This window comes from Garra rufa, chromosome 14 (assembly GCF_049309525.1).
Source record: "Garra rufa chromosome 14, GarRuf1.0, whole genome shotgun sequence".
In the NCBI taxonomy this organism is placed as follows: Eukaryota; Metazoa; Chordata; class Actinopteri; order Cypriniformes; family Cyprinidae; genus Garra; species Garra rufa.
The window spans coordinates 31641091-31660711 of NC_133374.1; the positions used below are offsets into that span (position 1 = coordinate 31641091).

Sequence of the window (19621 nt, forward strand, 5' to 3'; positions counted from 1 at the left end):
TTAACCGTCTGGTTTTTATAACTTTCACATTGGAGCAAAAATCTGCCTTTAAACTTGATATTATTGATATCAGCTGATATGAAAAAAAAATATCCCATGGTTTACTCACCCTCAAGCCATCGTAGGTGTATATGACTTTATTCTTTCAGATGAATACAATCAGAGTTATATTAAAACATGTCCTGGCTCTTCCAAGCTTTATAATGGCAGTGAATGGCTGTTGAGAATTTAACGTTCAATAAAGGGCATCCATCCATCATAAAAAGTGCTACACACGGCTTCAGAGCAGTGTTGCCAAGTCTGCGCTTTTTCTGCGGAAGTGGGCTACTTTAACACTGTTGCCAAGGGTTGTTTTTAATGTCCGCAGGTTGAAACGACCCCAATAATGTTATATTTAGCTCCTGAAATGCACATTTTACCAGGGGAACCCCACCCAAAAATGTGTTTTTACGACAATTTTTACCACAATTGTTTATTTTTTAGCACAATAAAAAGATTATTGTGCAATTTTTTTTGTCCATATCCCCCAGTAAAATTTGCATTTCAGAAGCTAAATATCACGTATTGGGGTTGTTTTAACCTGCGGACATTAAAAACAACCCATGGCAACAGTGTCAAAGTAGCCCACTTCCACAGGAAAAGCACAGACTTGGCAACACCGCTCTGAAGCCGTGTGTAGCACTTTTTATGATGGATGGATGCACTTTATTGAACTTCAATTTCTCAACACCCATTCACTGCCATTATAAAGCTTGGAAGAGCCAGGACATGTTTTAATATAACTCTGATTGTATTCATCTGAAAGAATAAAGTCATATACACCTACATCGCTTGAGGGTGAGTAAACCATGGGATAATTTAAATTTTTGGGTGAACTTACAGTCCCCAGTTACATTATACAGACAAGAACAGACATAACAATCTTAAAATTCCTTCTTACAGATTCAGGTTTGGAACAACTTAATACCATGACTTTTTTTTTTAAATACTACTGTCAGCTTCCTTTTTGGTTTTTAATCCTACGTGTCAAGGTTAATCTCTTGAAACAAAACCCAGAAATCTCTGTAACCTTTCAATTCCAAACATTTAAATTCATCGTGTTTAAAACTGGCTACTATCTGGCGACATTTTGAAGGGTAACAAAGTAGGGAAGACATGACTTCACGTGTTTCACACCAGTACGCTGTTTGACAAAGGGCCCTTTTATGCGATTCAAAGGAAATTGAATAATTTGTTCCTTTCATGTTCGGCTTTTCACCATAAGGCTTTTGTTTCCTGTGATCGCATGTTTACACACACCACCCTCGGCTCTTGATGGCATCGACAGTTTGTCAGTTGCTCATTTGCTTTGGCTCTCATAAGCGAAGACAGAAGTGGAGTGTTTCAACATCTCGGCTTCCAGTCTCACGGCTTGAAGTATGTGGAAATCCGATTGCGAAATTTTGATTGATTTGATTAATGTAATTCAGCTTATAAGGCATATTAATGATTAATCTTTCAGTTGGAGATTTTCCCTTGATTTAAACTCATTAATTAATGCATTAGGTATCATATTCATCTTGTTAAATGTGAACAGTTAAGTTTGGGGTTGCATTTATTTGATTAAACATACAGTAAAAACTGTAATATTGTCAAATATTATTACCATTTTAAATAACTCCTTTCTATTTTAGTATATTTTAAAATATAATCTATTCCTCTGATGCAAAGCTGACTTTTTTAGCATTATTACTCTAGTTTTCAGTGTCACATGATTCTTCAGAAATCATTTTAATATGCTGTTTTAGTGCCTCAAAAACGTTTATTATTAAATTAATGTTTAAAACTGATAATATAATTAATATAAGTTTTGAACTGAAGTTGAACAGGTAAAATAAAAAAAAATACTTCAAAATTAAAATTAGTTAAAAAAAAAGAATACAACTCTGAATAGAATAAAATAAAATAAAAATTAATAAAACAAAATAAATTAATAAATAAAATAAAATATACACTAAACTATAAATAAAATATACATTTAAAAAGATCTCAGTCTATGGAAAATGAGAAAATGCAACATTAATGCCAACTATCATGTAAAATAAAATAAATAAATACAAATAAAAAAATATATAAAATAAAAAATAAATACAATTAAAAACAAAAACAATACAATATAACAAATAAACTATAAAATACATAAAACAAATTAAAACTTAATACAAATTAAAAAAATAAATACAATAAATAAAATAAAATAGAATCTAAAATAAAAAAATAAATAAAAATAAAATAATAAATACAATTAAAAATTAATAAACAATAAAATAAATAAAACAAATAAGAAAATAAAATGATGAATAAAATACAACAATCTAAACTATAAATAAAATTAAAAGAAAAAACTAAAAAAATCTCAGTCTATGGAAAATGAGAAAATGTAACAAATGCTAACTATCATGTAAAATAAAATAATAAATAAAATATAATATAAAATAAAAAAATTAAATGAAATAAATGAAACAAAATAAATACAATTTAAAAAATAAACAAAAAAATAAAATAAAACTTTGATATATAATTAATATAAGTTTTGAAATGAAGTTGAACAGGTAAAATAAAAATAAAAAATACTTCAAAAATAAAATTAATTAAAAAAAAGAATACAACTCTGAATAGAATAAAATAAAAAAAATGAATAAATCAAACAAAATAAATTAATAAATAAAATAAAATATACACTAAACTATAAATAAAATATACATTTAAAAAGATCTCAGTCTATGGAAAATGAGAAAATGCAACATTAATGCCAACTATCATGTAAAATAAAATAAAAAAATAAATACAAATAAAATAAAATAAAAATCTAAAGAATAAAAAAATAATGAATAAAATATGTAAAATAAAAGAATAAATACAATTAAAAATAAAAACAATACAATATAACAAATCAACTATAAAATACATAAAACAAATAAAAAATTAATACAAATTAAAAAAATAAATAAAATAGAATCTAAAATAAAAAATAAAACGAAATAAATAAAAATAAAACAATAAATACAATTAAAAATTAATAAACAATAAAATAAATAAAACAAATAAGAAAATAAAATGATAAATGAAATAAAACAATCTAAACTATAAATAAAATTAAAAGAAAAAACTAAAAAAATCTCAGTCTATGGAAAATGAGAAAATGTAACAAATGCTAACTATCATGTAAAATAAAATATAATATAAAATAAAAAAATAAAATGAAACTAAATAAATCAACTAAAAATAAATACAATTTAAAAAATAAACAATAAAATAAATAAAACTTTGATAATATAATTAATATATATTTTTTGAGATTCTGTATGAACAGAAAGTTTAAAAGAACAACATTTATCTGTAACATTATAAATGTTTTACTGTTACATTTAATGCATCCTTACTGAATAAAATCATTAATCTTAAATTAACTGATTGTTTTAAGAATTTAGATTAATAAAATTACAAATTTTAGTACTTAAAATAAATAATAATCTTACCAAATACCAATAGATTTTTTTTCTTCATAAATAAACATTTATAATACATCTTTTTTTTTAATTAAAAAAAAAAAACAATTTTAAAGGCGATTTTCTCAATATTTTGCTTTTATATTATATATAAAAACTTAATTTTTGTGCACCCCTCAGATTTTCAAATAGTTGAATCTCGGCCAAATATTGTCCTATCCTAACAAACCATACATCAATGGAAAGTTATTTTCAGCTTTCAGATGATGTATAAATCTCAATAAAAAAAATAAAAAAATTCGCTGTTGCAGAATGAGAATATTATATATCTAAATTGACCAGGAATCCATTTTATTTGGACTAAAAAAAAAACTCATAACTATAACTTCTAAACTCTAAACAGGAAGTTCCCAAAGGAGTACAGCGTTGATCCACAGAGAGTTTGTCCTTGTAATGAGTTTTCTGATTGAGGTTGGACTGATTAGTTGCATTTGACCGTGTAGCTTTACTCACCTTCAGTTGCAGACAGTTGTGGCTGTAGAAGCCGACGGTTTGACCCATCCGCAGGTTCAGCTGGGGTCAGGCTTGAGCTCTGCAGATCTCGTTCCTCATCCTCGTCACACAAGGAGCATCTCTGTGTGGATTCGGAGCCGCACTGGAGATTGTCTGAGGTTGCGAAGCTCTGAACGAGAGGCCAGGCCTCATCAGATGCACAGTCCACATCTGCCTGGCTGCTTCTTAGTGATGGATTCACCAATCTGTTGGGACAAAAACATACCATGTCAAATTTCATAAAGCTCAATGGTTTTGAACAGGTAAAAAAATAAATAAATAAATACGGAATAAAAGATTGTGTCCTTTAATTTTCTGAATTTACACAATACCCGCATTACTTCAAAAAGAAAATAATACAACTCTGAATAGAATTTAAAAAATAAATAAATAATAAAATAAATCAAACAAAATAAAATAAAATATAAACTAAACTATAAAAAATAAATTTAAAAAATATCTCAGTCTATGGAAAATAAGAAAATGTAAAATTAATGCCAACTATCATGTAAAATAAAATATAAAAAAGGAAAAAATAAACACAAATAAAAAAAAATGAAATAATAAAAAAAATAATAATAATAATAAATACAATTCAAATAAATAAAATAAAAAATAAAATGAAATTAATAAAAATAAAATAAAAAATAATAAATTCAATAAAAAATAATAAAATAAATGAATACAAATAAACTAAACTACAAATAAAATAAAAAAGTAAATAAATAGAAAAAAAAATACAATTAAAAATAAATAAAACAAATAAATAAAATAACAAATGCCAACTCATGTAAAATAAAATAATAAATTAAATAAAATAATAAATGAAACAAAATGAATAAACAATAAATAAAAAAATGCAGTCTGAAGAAAATGAGATAATGTAACAAATTCCAACTATCATATAAAATAATAAATAAAATATAATAAATGAGAAAATGTAAAAAAGTAGAAAAAAGTATTTAATACTTTCTATTAGAAAAGACACAATAATGTAACACTGCTTTTTTAAAATATAGTTCACCAATAATTGTATTATTTACTAAAACTAAAATAATATTTGTGGTACCATTCAAAAGTCTGTGGTCAGTAAGATTTAGGAAACTGGTCAGTAAAAATTTTTTTTTTTTTATTCAACAAGGAAACATGTAAATAGCTCAAAAGTGACAATAAAGAGATTTATTATGTTACAAAAAAATTTATTTCAAATAAATGCTGCTCTTTTGAAGTTTCTATTCAATAAACAATCCTGAAAAAAAATTAAGATTTTTTTTTTTTTTTTGTAAGATTGATTCAACATAGATGATGATAAATGTTTTTTGAGCAGCAAATCGGATCATGTGACACTAAAGACTGAAGTAATGATGCTGAAAAAGTTGTCATTTTGCTGTAATTTTGTCAGCTATTGTAAATGAATCTATTGAATTTGATCTAAATCTCCCAGATCTGCCAGAATAAAGAGGCCCAGATCCAAACCTGATCGTTTAACGTCATTTAAATGTGAATGTGTCTGCTTGACGGACCCACCCTTCATTGAGACTGTTGTGAGAGTGAAAGGGACGAGTCTCTCGGCCGCGGCTCTGGCTCCAGGTGTCATCGCAGCACAAAGACGGGATCAGGTGTACGGGACCTATAAAACAAACCACACATGAATCTAATACCATGGCAATCAGCATTCCTGTGACACTCCAGAACTCTGCGATTAATAAAATGCTCTTCTGACAGATAATTGCTGGCTAACTGGCGTGTTTGGACTCGTCCAGGAGCTCCAGAAAGAACACACCATTTCTCATCACACTCCAACAATTTAGCAACGTGTTCATAAGACTTCTGAAAGGAGTGTGAAACTCACCGCAGGTCTGTCCTGATCCGTGACGGCAGTGACAACAAGGCCGTTGGGAAAACTCCAGAACACGCCGATCCAGACAAGACAACTCGGACCCCACGTAAGGACCCTCATGGGACCTCAATGAAACTGAGACATCGGCACACGAACCAACGGAAAGAAAAACTGTGGTGAAGTTTCATTGTATTATTAGACAATGTTTTAAACATAATAATTAACTACTTTTACACCTACGTCATGATAAAATAAATACTTTTATTCAGCAAGGATGCATTAAAATTGGTTGTAAGTGACTGTAAACACCTTTACATTGTTTCAAAATACTTTTGTTTCAAAAAAATGCTGTTCTGTTCATCAAAGAAATTCAGCTTTGCATCGCTTAGATGTTAAAATCTATATAAAACAATGTTATTTTAAAAAGCATTTTCACAGCATTACTGTTTTTACTGTGTGTTTGATCAAATAAATGCAAGCTTGATGAGTATGAGACTTCTTTCAAAAACATTAAAGTCAAACTTTTGAATGGTAGTGTAATTATTAATAATAATAATCTAAACTATAATAAACTATCCACTGTTGGCCGCTTGCAACAAATTTTAACATCAGAAATTAAGTCAGATCTATGGAAGACGTTTCTACCACTGACAATTTGTTATTGTGACTTTTTATCTCACAATTCTGACTTTGTCCTCTTGGTATTGTGTGATATTCTGACTCTTTTTCTTAGAATTGTGAGATATACATTTTTTTTTTTCGCGAGTTATAAAGTCAGAATTGCATGATATAAACTTGCAACTGTGAGTTTATAAAGTCACTTTTTTTCTCAGAATTGCTATAAACACAACTGACAGAATTGTGAGATATAATTTTTTTTGCGAGTTATATAGTTAGAATTGCATGATATAAACTTGCAACTGTGAGTTTATAAAGTCACTTTTTTTCTCAGAATTGCTATAAACACAACTGACAGAATTGTGAGAGAAAAACTCACAAATTCAAGTTTGTATCTCGCAATTCTAACTTTTTTTTCGGGGAATTAAACAACTCTGAGAAATAAAGTCGAATTGCTAGACAAAAACTCACAAATTCAAGTTTGTATCTCGCAATTCTGACTTTTTTTCGGGGAATTAAGCACAACTCTGAGAAATAAAGTTGAATTGCTAGACAAAAACTCACAAATTCAAGTTTGTATCTCGCAATTTTGACTTTTTTTCGGGGAATTAAACACAACTCAGAGAAATAAAGTTGAATTGCTAGACAAAAACTCACAAATTCAAGTTTGTATCTCGCAATTCTGACTTTTTTTCGGGGAATTAAACACAACTCTGAGAAATAAAGTTGAATTGCTAGACAAAAACTCACAAATTCAAGTTTGTATCTCACAATTCTGACTTTTTTTCGGGGAATTAAGCACAACTCTGAGAAATAAAGTTGAATTGCTAGACAAAAACTCACAAATTCAAGTTTGTATCTCGCAATTTTGACTTTTTTTCGGGGAATTAAACACAACTCAGAGAAATAAAGTTGAATTGCTAGACAAAAACTCACAAATTCAAGTTTGTATCTCGCAATTCTGACTTTTTTTCGGGGAATTAAACACAACTCTGAGAAATAAAGTTGAATTGCTAGACAAAAACTCACAAATTCAAGTTTGTATCTCGCAATTCTGACTTTTTTTCGGGGAATTAAACACAACTCTGAGAAATAAAGTTGAATTGCTAGACAAAAACTCACAAATTCAAGTTTGTATCTCGCAATTTTGACTTTTTTTCGGGGAATTAAACACAACTCTGAGAAATAAAGTTGAATTGCTAGACAAAAACTCACAAATTCAAGTTTGTGTCTCGCAATTCTAACTTTTTTTTCGGGGAATTAAGCACAACTCTGAGAAATAAAGTTGAATTGCTAGACAAAAACTCACAAATTCAAGTTTGTGTCTCGCAATTCTGACTTTTTTTCCGGGGAATTAAGCACAACTCTGAGAAATAAAGTTGAATTGCTAGACAAAAACTCACAAATTCAAGTTTGTGTCTCGCAATTCTGACTTTTTTTCCGGGGAATTAAGCACAACTCTGAGAAATAAAGTTGAATTGCTAGACAAAAACTCACAAATTCAAGTTTGTGTCTCGCAATTCTGACTTTTTTTCGGGGAATTAAGCACAACTCTGAGAAATAAAGTTAAATTGCTAGACAAAAACTCACAAATTCAAGTTTGTGTCTCGCAATTCTGACTTTTTTTTCGGGGAATTAAGCACAACTCTGAGAAATAAAGTTGAATTGCTAGACAAAAACTCACAAATTCAAGTTTGTATCTCGCAATTCTGAATTTTTTTCGGGGAATTAAACACAACTCTGAGAAATAAAGTTGAATTGCTAGACAAAAACTCACAAATTCAAGTTTGTGTCTCGCAATTCTGACTTTTTTTCGGGGAATTAAGCACAACTCTGAGAAATAAAGTTGAATTGCTAGACAAAAACTCACAAATTCAAGTTTGTGTCTCGCAATTCTGACTTTTTTTCGGGGAATTAAGCACAACTCTGAGAAATAAAGTTAAATTGCTAGACAAAAACTCACAAATTCAAGTTTGTGTCTCGCAATTCTGACTTTTTTTCCGGGGAATTAAGCACAACTCTGAGAAATAAAGTTGAATTGCTAGACAAAAACTCACAAATTCAAGTTTGTGTCTCGCAATTCTGACTTTTTTTCGGGGAATTAAGCACAACTCTGAGAAATAAAGTTAAATTGCTAGACAAAAACTCACAAATTCAAGTTTGTGTCTCGCAATTCTGACTTTTTTTTTCGGGGAATTAAGCACAACTCTGAGAAATAAAGTTGAATTGCTAGACAAAAACTCACAAATTCAAGTTTGTATCTCGCAATTCTGAATTTTTTTCGGGGAATTAAACACAACTCTGAGAAATAAAGTTAAATTGCTAGACAAAAACTCACAAATTCAAGTTTGTATCTCGCAATTCTGACTTTTTTTGGGGGGAATTAAACACAACTCTGAGAAATAAAGTTGAATTGCTAGACAAAAACTCACAAATTCAAGTTTGCATCTCACAATTCTGAATTTTTTTCTCCGAAATTGTGAGACATAAACTCACAATTGTGGGTTATAAAGACAGAATTGCGAGGAAAAAAACAATCATGAGAAACAAACTTGAATTTGTGAGTTTTTATCTCGCAATTGTGACTTTATTTCTTGCAGTTGTTTATATCACGCAATTCTGAGAAAAAAAGTCTGAATTATGACTATATCTCAAAATTCAGACTCACAATTGTGGGTTATAAAGTCAGAATTTCGTGATATAAAGTCATAATTCTGACTTTTTTTCTCAGAATTGCATGATATAAACAAAACTGCAAAAAAAATCTGTATCTCGCAATTTTTTTCCTCACAATTCTGAATTGTGAGATGTACACTCGCAATTGCGAGTTATAAAGTCCGAATTTCGAGATATAAAGTCAAAATTTTGACTTTTTCCTCCGAATTGCAAGATATAAACAACTGCGAGAAAATAAAGTCAGAATTGTGAGATGAAAACTTACAAATTCAAGTTTGTATCTCGCAGAATTAAGATATAAAGTCCCCCCCCCCCCCCCAAAAAAAAAAATCTGAATTGCTAGATATAAACTCATATATTGAAGTTTGTATTTCACAATTCAGATTTTTTTTCTCGCAATTCTGACGTTTTTCTCAGAATTGTGAGATATAAAATCACAATTACGAGTTATAAAGTCAGAATTTCAAGATATAAAGTGATATAAACACAATTGCAAGAACTCAAAATTCAAGTTTGTGTCTCGCAATTCTGACTTTTTTTCGGGGGAATTAAACACAACTCTGAGAAATAAAGCTGAATTGCTAGACAAAAACTCACAAATTCAAGTTTGTATCTCGCAGTTCTGAATTTTTTTCTCAGAAATTGTGAGACATAAACTCACAATTGTGGGTTATAAAGACAGAATTGCAAGGAAAAAACAATTGTGAGAAACAAACTTGAATTCGTGAGTTTTTATCTCGCAATTGTGACTTTATTTCTCGCAGTTGTTTACATCACGCAATTCTGAGAAAAAAAGTCAGAATTATGACTATATCTCAAAATTCAGACTCACAATTACGAGTTATAAAGTCAGAATTTCAAGATATAAAGTGATATAAACAATTGCAAGAACTCAAAATTCAAGTTTGTATCTCGCAATTCTTTTTTTCCTCACAATTCTGACTCTTTTTCTTAGAATTGTGAGACGTACACTCGCAATTGCGAGTTATAAAGTCAGAATTTCAAGATATAGTCACAATTCAGACATTTTTTTTTCTCTGAATTGTATTATATAAACACAACTATGAGAAATAAAGTCAGAATTGCGAGAAAACTCACATATTCGCAATTCTGACTCTTTCTCAGAACTGAGATATAAACTCACATTTGAGAGTTAAAGTCCGAATTTCAAGATATATTCACAATTCAGACATTTTTTTTTCTCTGAATTGCATTATATAAACACAACTATGAGAAATAAAGTCAGAATTGCGAGAAAACTCACATATTCGCAATTCTGACTCTTTCTCAGAACTGAGATATAAACTCACATTTGAGAGTTAAAGTCCGAATTTCAAGATATATTCACAATTCAGACATTTTTTTTTCTCTGAATTGCATTATATAAACACAACTATGAGAAATAAAGTCAGAATTGCGAGAAAACTCACATATTCGCAATTCTGACTCTTTCTCAGAACTGAGATATAAACTCACATTTGAGAGTTAGAAAGTCCGAATTTCAAGATATAAAGTCACAATTCTGACTTTTTTCTAAGAATTGCATGATGAAAACACAATTGTCAGAAATAAAGTCAGAAGTGCGAGATAAAAACTCACAAATTCAAGTTTGTATCTCGCAATTCGGTTTTTCTTCTCGCAATTCTGACTCTTTTTCTCAGAATTGTAATCTATTGCGAGTTATAAAGACAGAATTTCGCGATATAAAGTCGAAATTCTGACAGGCTTCCATACAGATCTATCAGTATCGTTCATTACAGTGACAATTGATGTAGCAACATGGTTGTGATATTTGTGTGAAGCAAGTAAATACAAATAAAATCCTTTAAAATCAACTATCATAATATGATTTTACAGATGTAACAAAAATTGTAGTAATTATAGAAAGTGGCATTACAAAAACTACAAAATTAGAGATACTTTTATTTAATAGGACTAATTATACAATTATACAATTATTTCAAAAGCTTTATTACTAAAACACAGATAATTAATCAGGCAAGAAATTAGACGGCGTGACTCACCTGGTTTCTTCTCCAGCAGTTGTCTCTTACAGTAGATGACACACAGGATGAAGAGGGCAAGGAGGACGGTGGCCAGAGCACTGCAGATGACCGCAGCTAGAGCCATGTCTCTGGGGCTGGTCACTGCCGGCTGGACCGGTACAAAATTCACTCGACCGATACCTGACAAATACACAGAAGAAAGAGGGTGTCCAGTTCAGCTTTTATTCTCACGCAGTTCTGTTGTACTAATTTATGCTGTCTAAACCAGAGGAAAAAAATGTGTGGGAGCTGCTAAATCATAGAGAAGAACTTAGTAAGAAAGAAAGGGCGCAATATGTTGACACACTAAAGTTAATTAGTAAAGATACATACAAATAGCATTAATTAAGATATTAGCCTAATATTTCACCTATCTGACCAGAAATAGTAAGAACAAAAACAAATGTTGTCAATATTCTTGCCCTGGAAATTCTGGTTTAGTTTGGCCAACCACAAACGCCTTTTGTTCCTCAGTTTTTTGCACTCTTCTCCTTGATTTGTTATAACTTTTGGCAGTCTATAGTACTCCAAATGTTTTTCTCAGTCTAATCGATTAGTACAGCCCAAAACATGACAATAATTGACTATTTTCAGCAGCAATAATCAGCGAAATATGTGAGAGTTCATTCAGTTCAGTGGCATTGTTTACGTTCCGTGCCGCCAATATGGCCAATTGCTGACGCGTCTATAGTGACCAGGACCTGTCAAGCACAAAAAACGGACAAGATGCCATCCAAAAAGTGGAGTGAACACCTTTTATGGTTCTTCAATAGTGTTTTTAGAGCTTTAGACAGCAAAGCCACTGCACTGTACAAAGTTGTCACCAGTTTCGAACTTAAAAACGTAAGTTCAGCAGCTGCCTTAACATTTTAAGTTAAATCAACATAAAACTACAAGTAATTTCAACTCATAAGTTAAATCAACTTAAAAGTACAAGAAGTTTTAATTCATTTTATTGTCGCGAGTTGAAATAACTTGAAGTTCATTGCCGTGAGTTAAAATAACTTGAAGTTTTAAGTTGATTTAACTTAAAATTGTAAGGCAGCTGCTGAACTTAATCTTTTTACAGTGTGGAAGAAAAGCCAAAAAAAGCTTAATAGCTAATGCTTACGCTGTCGCTTTGGCAGTATGCAGAGAAGGAGACCAGAGACCCTTTTTTTTTTAATGGATGTCAATGGAGGAGAGGTTTCACTACGCTGAATAAGCAGCTTTTGTGAGGTATCATTTAATGAATCGGCAACCTAACTTGTTTGCCATTGATCAATAGTTTTGGATTAAACTGTTTTTAAATCAGTTTTAGAGTAGTCACAGACTTTTTTGTTTACAGCTAGAGTTGTCAGGTCTGTGTAACAAAACTAACCCAATGGCCAATTAAAAATAGCCCAAAAGTTGCCCAATGACCATATCCAATGTCAAAACTCAAAATATGCATTTCCCAAAGTACATAGTATGGTAATCATAAACTGAGCTTACCAGTGGCCCTCCTTCACAAAACATAACATCTACTGCAGTTTTGTCATTAGTATTTCAGTATAAGCATTTCAGTCAAGTATACTTTTAAATGTAGCCCAATTCTACGGGAAAACCACAGACTTGGCAACCCTGTTTACGGCACTTCTCATTTATTTCTATAGCATCTGTAAATGGAGATTGACTGTCGCACAACTCTGACTGAAATTCACGACCATCACTGTTGACAGGTTCAGCACTAATTTACTTTCAGTGTCTAAAAAGAGCTGAGTCAACATTCTGCTAAAGTTCTTACTGAAGTAAAATGGTTTGAAGTAAATGAGGATGACTAAATAATGAGTAAAGAATTTAATCCTACAAAATAATCTAGAACTATTTGTGTTCACTAAAATGAAGCTGAAATAAAAGTAAAATATAAATATTAAATGGAGATAAAAAATGAAAAATGTTACCATAAAATAAAAAGATAAATAAAAAATATCTTATTAAAAGTTAAAATATATGTATATGAATAATACTAAAATAACTGCCCAAAAGGCTAAGGGGCCCAACAGTTAAACAGCCCTCTGTTCTTCAGAAAAATCATTCAGGTCTCACAAAATCTTTGGTTTTCAGCATTTTTGTGCAAAAGGGGGCCAATTTACTTAAGTGCAATCCAAGAAAAAATGGGTGTGAGGTAATTTGAAATAAATCAGGCTGTTTTGGTGGTTTGAAACAGTTTGCTGGAGTGTACTTTCCAGAACATCTTGCGTCAACCGTGGCGCACCTTTAAACTGCCAATGGACATTTGATCTGAGGCTCCACCTTCTTTAACGTGGAAATCTTTTAAGGTTCTTGTCCTGACTCTGTCAAAATCATACACAAAATAGAATGTTCGCAAACAGTAACTATTCTACATTTCTGTTTGCCTCTAAGCGAAGAACAAAAAAGAACTTCACTTTGAGTATATAACGGCCTGAAGAATTTCCTTGAGGGAAATAATAATAGTGCTATAAAATCCAGACGTTATTTGAAGAGACTTTCACATTCTACTACTTTCCATTTTTCCACCGTGTGACCCGCTCTGTCTCATCTTCCACTGAACCTGCCAAAACCAAAAACCCCAGCCTGAGTGTGTGTGAGTGTGTGTGTCACCAATCTCCTCTCGCTGCGGTTGCGGCTGGGAATCTGCTCCAAAGAAGACACGGTTTAAATAGCAGAAATGTCCCGAAGGTGAAGGGCACATTCCCGACCTGCCGATAATTTTTCACCCCTTCACCCCGGGCCAGTCGGGCCTTCACTTGCCAGTCTAGCGAGTCCATTATTAGGAGGCAGATCAAGGCCGAGGGCGCTCACTGCTATATGTTTGAAGTCGGGTTGGGGAATGTGTAATCAGCCTGAGAAAACAGCTGCCACAGTCTGAAGGCACCACAGGAACTCTGATGTCACTGTCTAGAGAGCCTTCCCTACCCTGAAGACAACAGCCATCTGAGAAAAAGCCAGCGACTATCGAGTGACTGATCTAGCCTGAAGAAGGGGTTTTTACAGTCAGTGTTCTTCTGACACCGACTATTAAGTCATTGAGATAATTGGGGTTATCATGTTATCTGGTGTGTACATCAATGTATCCGTCACTTAGGACTGGAAAAACGGCTGTGTGGCGAGCTCTAAAGTCTTTCGATGGTAACGGTTAATCAATTAGCAACCTGGGAAACAGTGTGCAATGTGTTAAAAACTACTTTACGTGTGTAACATGCTTATCTTGGAAGTGAAAACTTTCATTTTGTCTATAGGGAAACTGATTTTTAGCACTACTGCGAGCTACGAGGTTGTTAATCCATGGTACAGTCAAAAGTGTACATACACCTTGCGGAATCCGCAAATTGTTAATTATTTTATCAAAATAGGAGGGATCATACAAAATGCATGTTTTCTTATTTAGTACTGACCTTAATAAGACATTTTTACATTAAAGATGTTTACATGTAGTCCACCACAAAAGAAAATAATAGTTGAATTTATAAAAATGATTGTTCAAAAGTTTACATACACTTGGTTCTTAATACCTCTTAAATAAATACTAAATCTTGTTTGTCCTGAACAATTAAACTGCCTGCTGTTCTTCAGAAAAATCCTTCAGGTCCCAAAAATTGATTTGGTTTTCGGCTTTTTTGTCTATTTGAACCCTTTTCAACAATGACTGTATGACTTTCCCTGCTGAAAAAAACAGCTAGTCTTAAACCAGCTGGTCTTAGCTGGTTTAAGCTGGAAGTAGCTGGTTTAAGCTGGTCTCCCAGCCTGGCCAGGCTGGAAAAGTGGCCAAAACGCCTCTAAAACCAGCCTGCTGACCAGCTAAAACCAGCCAACCAGCCTAGGCTGGTTTTAGCTGTTTTTTTAACCAGGGTTGAGATCCATCTTTTCACACTGAAAACAACTGAAGGACTCATATGCAACTATTACAGAAGGTTCAAACACTCACTGATGCTAACCCTGCTGAAAAAAAAAAACAGCTAAAACCAGCATAGGCTGGTTGGCTGGTACTAGCTGGTTTAAACTGGAAGTAGCTGGTTTTAGCTGGTGGTTTCACAGCCTGACCAGCTAAGACCAGCCTGACCAGCCTGGCCAGGCTGGAAAAGTGGCCAAAACCCCTCTAAAACCAGCCTGCTGACCAGCTAAAACCAGCCCACCAACCTAGGCTGGTTTTAGCTGTTTTTTTCACCAGGGAGTAGAAAAAATGATGCATTAAGAATTGGGGGGTGAAAACTTTTAAATTTGAAGATCAGGGTAAATTTAACTTATTTTGTCCTCTGGAGAACATGTAAGTATCTTCTGTAGCTTCTGAAGGGCAGTACTAAATGAAAAGAAAATATAATATTTAGGCAAAATGAGAAAAATTTGCACATCCTCATTACGTTCAAAAGTTTTCACCCCTGGCTCAAAGCATTGTTTGTCCTTCTGGAGCATCAGTGAGTGTTTGAACCTTCTGTAATAGTTGCATATGAGTCCCTCAGTTGTCCTCAGTGTGAAAAGATCTCAAAATCATACAGTTATTGCGTAAACAAAGTATTTGAGGAAGTAACTTAGATATTTCAATGTAATATCTTACTTTACAAGTTACCTGAAAAAAAAAAAAAACAATCTGTCCCCTGCTAAAAAAAAACGGGCTGGCCAGGCTGGGAAAGTAGCCAAAACCCCTCTAAAACCAGCCTAGGCTGGTTTTAGCAGTTTATTTCAGCAGGGACTACGTAACTTGCGTTACTTGTAATCCATTACCCCCCAAGTGCCGGGTTTTGCACAGACTTCAAAGACTTCTCCTTGAAAAAAGCTAAATCTAATTCAGTGCAGAAGAGTTTTGCATTGTTTTTTTGTTCAATTCAAGCAATCTGTAAGATTTGAATACATCAAAAAATATAGTGACAGTACAGACATGCCTATCGCAAATCCCCCACAGTGAGATTTTGGAACAAAGACAACAACACATCGAGACAAAGCCTGTGGACTTTTTTATGCCCAAGTATTATTTCGGTATAATGAAGTTAAATATGAACCAGATATTTGTTCAACATCTTTTCACTGCGTGAACACAAGCATTCTTTATTTGCTCCATGGTAAATTAATCATTAAGCAAACATGGGCTTGGCCTCCACAGATACAAGTGCTCTTTGTGAGACAATGTCAACATCAGTTGAGCTCTCAAAAGAAGTTTCTTTGTTGGAGATGTATGCCTTTGTGCACTCCGTTTGAAGACATAATCAAAACTATAGGTGCAGAGCTCATCATTTAGTCCTATAGTGACTAATCTCTTTCTTAGACATGAAGGGCATTTTTGCCCATCAGCAGATTTAGAAAACATTTAGCTGTGCCAAGGTGTTTCTATGTGTATGTGAAGGGTTTTAGCACTTTGATATAATGTTCAAAGTGGTTGCTAGGTTTTTCTATGGCTATATAGTATGCACAAAAGACAAAAGTACTCAGATGACCTACCACTTTCTGCCAAGATTCTAGAGAGTACTTTCAATGGGACACTTTACTGTACAATGACAAAATAGTATATTTAGTACGTCCGTATTTCCTGTCCGAGCCTGGTCTCTTTGTGTATATGTAGGTATAAGTACATAACATTTAAAAGCACATTTTTGTCAATTTTTATTGATGCTAAAATGTACAATTTGGACAAAAATCAAAAAAAATTGTAAGCTTGTAAAGCTTCTTGAAGCAGCAATTTTTGAATTTGAAATGAGCGTGTTAGGATTTGGATTACAGTGCACGAATAAAATCTTTTGTAATTATGCTGCATTTTTTTTTTTTTTTTTTTTGGTGTATTTTGGTGTTTCCTATACCAAGAAACCCTTCAAAAATTCAAATAAGACAACAATTTCATCTGATTTTTTCGGTTATACTGCTCAAATATAGTAACTGATATTTGATTTAGATTATTTTTTAAGGTCAAAGATTAGCTTTATCACCTAAAAGACACTGTATAGTTCGACACTAGCTTTGAGTTCGGTATTTTTCCATGTAGATGTGTAGTTAGGGTTACACCAGCATATGCAAGGTCTAATTTGCGCAACATAAAAAATTTCAGTAAATTTGACAGGACTAATCCTATTGTGTTTCTTATTCAAGGGTTTTCCCCCTCTCAGATAAATCTCGAAATCATTCTGTCCCAAGCCCGGAATTAATCTGAGGAATCATTACTGGTAAACCTTAAAAAAGATACTTCAGTTTTTATATGTATGTTCTGTTAGCATTTGTGTACTGTGCCCATAATGCATATTTCATCACATAACACATAGCCCAATTTTAAGTGGGTTAAGAGATACTTGCATAACTTCTAGAGAGAAATAGCGCAGACTCTGGACAAAGAAAAAACTTTTTAGTGCCCATTTCAAAACCAAAGCAATTTACCAATCAATTTATTGTCTGCCAAAAAAAAAAAATTGCTCAGTAAAGCAAATAAAAGCTCACTTCTCTACAACAATCTACAGGGTGATTTGGGTGTTTCAGGGTGATTTGCTTGCTGAAGAGTGATACTTAAGGTTCTTGCACACTGAGTATGAAATTTTTGTATGCGTCTTTTCATATTCGTCAAAATTTGTCAGGCATAGAACGTTACAGTGGATCAGAATTGTCAAAAAAACACCCAAAATGCTTGCTACAGATGTGAAAAATGCAGAAAATTTAACCCGATCCAATTTTTTTTTATGACAGACCAAAGATATTTCGCATAAGAGAAGTTTACATATAGTCCACAAGAGAAAATAGTTACATTTATAAAAATTACCCTGTTCAAAAGTTTCCATCCCCTCGATTCTTAATACTGTGTTGTTACCTGAATGGTCCACAGCTGTGTTTTTTGTTTTTGTTAAGTAATAGCTGTTCATGAGTCCCTCGTTTGTCCTGAACTGTCTGCTGTTCTTCAGAAAAAATCTTTCAGGTCCCACAAATTCTTTGGTTTTTCAGCATTTTTTCCAACAATGACTGTATGATTTTAGATCCATCTTTTCACACTGAGGGCAACTGAGGGACTCATATGCAACTGTTACAGAAAGATTCAAACACTCGCTGATGCTCCAGAATGAAAAAGAAAACATACATTAACAGCCAGGGTGTGAAAACTTTTGAGTACATTTTTCTTATTTTATCAAAATATCAAATTGATATATTTTTGCCCTCCAGAAGCTACAGAATATACTTACATGTTCCCCAGAAGACAAAATAAGTTTTAATTGACCCTGATTTTCAAATTCAAAAAGTTTTCACCCCCGGCTCTTAATGCATCGTGTTTCCTTCTGGAGCATCAGTGAGCATTTGAACCTTCTGTAATAGTTGCATACGAGTCTTAAGATTAAATTTGAGAGCTTTCTGACCCTGCATAGACAGCAATGCAACTGACAAGTTTAAGGCAGAAAAAGTTAGTGAGGACATTAAAAGAGTCCAGTCCAAATACCCTAAAGAACACAAAAATGTACTTTTTTCAACAACGAAAAAACTTTTTTCAACAATTTCTTGTCTTCTGTGTCAGTCTTTGAAGCATGTTTATGACACTAACACAATGTTTACTTTGCGCACAAAACGTATTCTCATAGTGTCATAAAATTACAGTTGAACCACTGGTATGGATTATTTTATTAATATCCTTACTACCTTTCTGGGCCTTGAACGTGTCAGCTGCATTGCTGTCTACAAAGGGTCTGAAAGCTTTCAGATTTCATCCAAAATATCTTAAGTCAACTAAGGTCTTACAGGGTTTGGAACGACACAAGGGTGAGTTATTACAAGACGAAATTTTCATTTTTGGATGAACTATCCCTTTAAGGAGTGAATGTCCTCAAAGTTTCCTCATAGTGGTACTTCTATCTCCACTGTCACTGTCAGTGCCAGCAAATCTGGCCCAGCTGTGTGCTGTCGTCCTTCCCATTCACCTCCCCCCAAAACCAAAGCGTTTCCCCTCTTATCAGCTGCCCACAGCTGCAGCAAACACAGACAAAGGGCGGCCCTTGAAAAGATCTCACCTGCTGATACTATCGCTGCTCTGCGCTCCGTGAGCCAATAGACTGCTCTCTTTGATATGTGCGCCTGTTGACTTTAGAGAATGCCACACTCAAACACATGGCCTTGAGCCCGAAACAACTGCGGGGTGTGTAGTATAGAGGGTTGTGTTGATCTAGATCCCGAGATTCCAAGCGGGCTGCTGATTAAACGCTCCAAATAAGACCCACCATTATTCACTTCATTAGTTGCCAAGGTTGGGGCTTTTATGCTGGTAGGGTAAAACTGAACTCTGTTCTGAAACCTAGGGAGCGTCTTTGGCAGCATCAGAACTGAAATGGAACTTTTTCAGTGACTGAACTGAAACTCTTTAGGCGTCACACAAAAGCACTTCTCATGCAAAATGCACAGGACACACGATTCACAGTTTAGCAGAGTTCAAAGGTATCATGCTAGTTAAT

At 32.9% G+C, this 19621-nt stretch overlaps 1 protein-coding gene across 1 annotated transcript in view; it reads right to left on the bottom strand.

Annotated features, from left to right (window-relative positions):
* Positions 1-19621, bottom strand: part of tnfrsf19 (tumor necrosis factor receptor superfamily, member 19) — a 52956-nt gene that overhangs the window by 3068 nt on the left and 30267 nt on the right. Inside the window, exons 6-9 of the mRNA XM_073818046.1 lie at positions 11199-11360; positions 5893-6015; positions 5568-5670; positions 4002-4246 (exon numbers count right to left, since the gene is read on the bottom strand). Coding sequence (XP_073674147.1) covers positions 4002-4246; positions 5568-5670; positions 5893-6015; positions 11199-11360 — 633 coding nt within the window. The remainder of the gene's footprint in view (positions 1-4001; positions 4247-5567; positions 5671-5892; positions 6016-11198; positions 11361-19621) is intronic.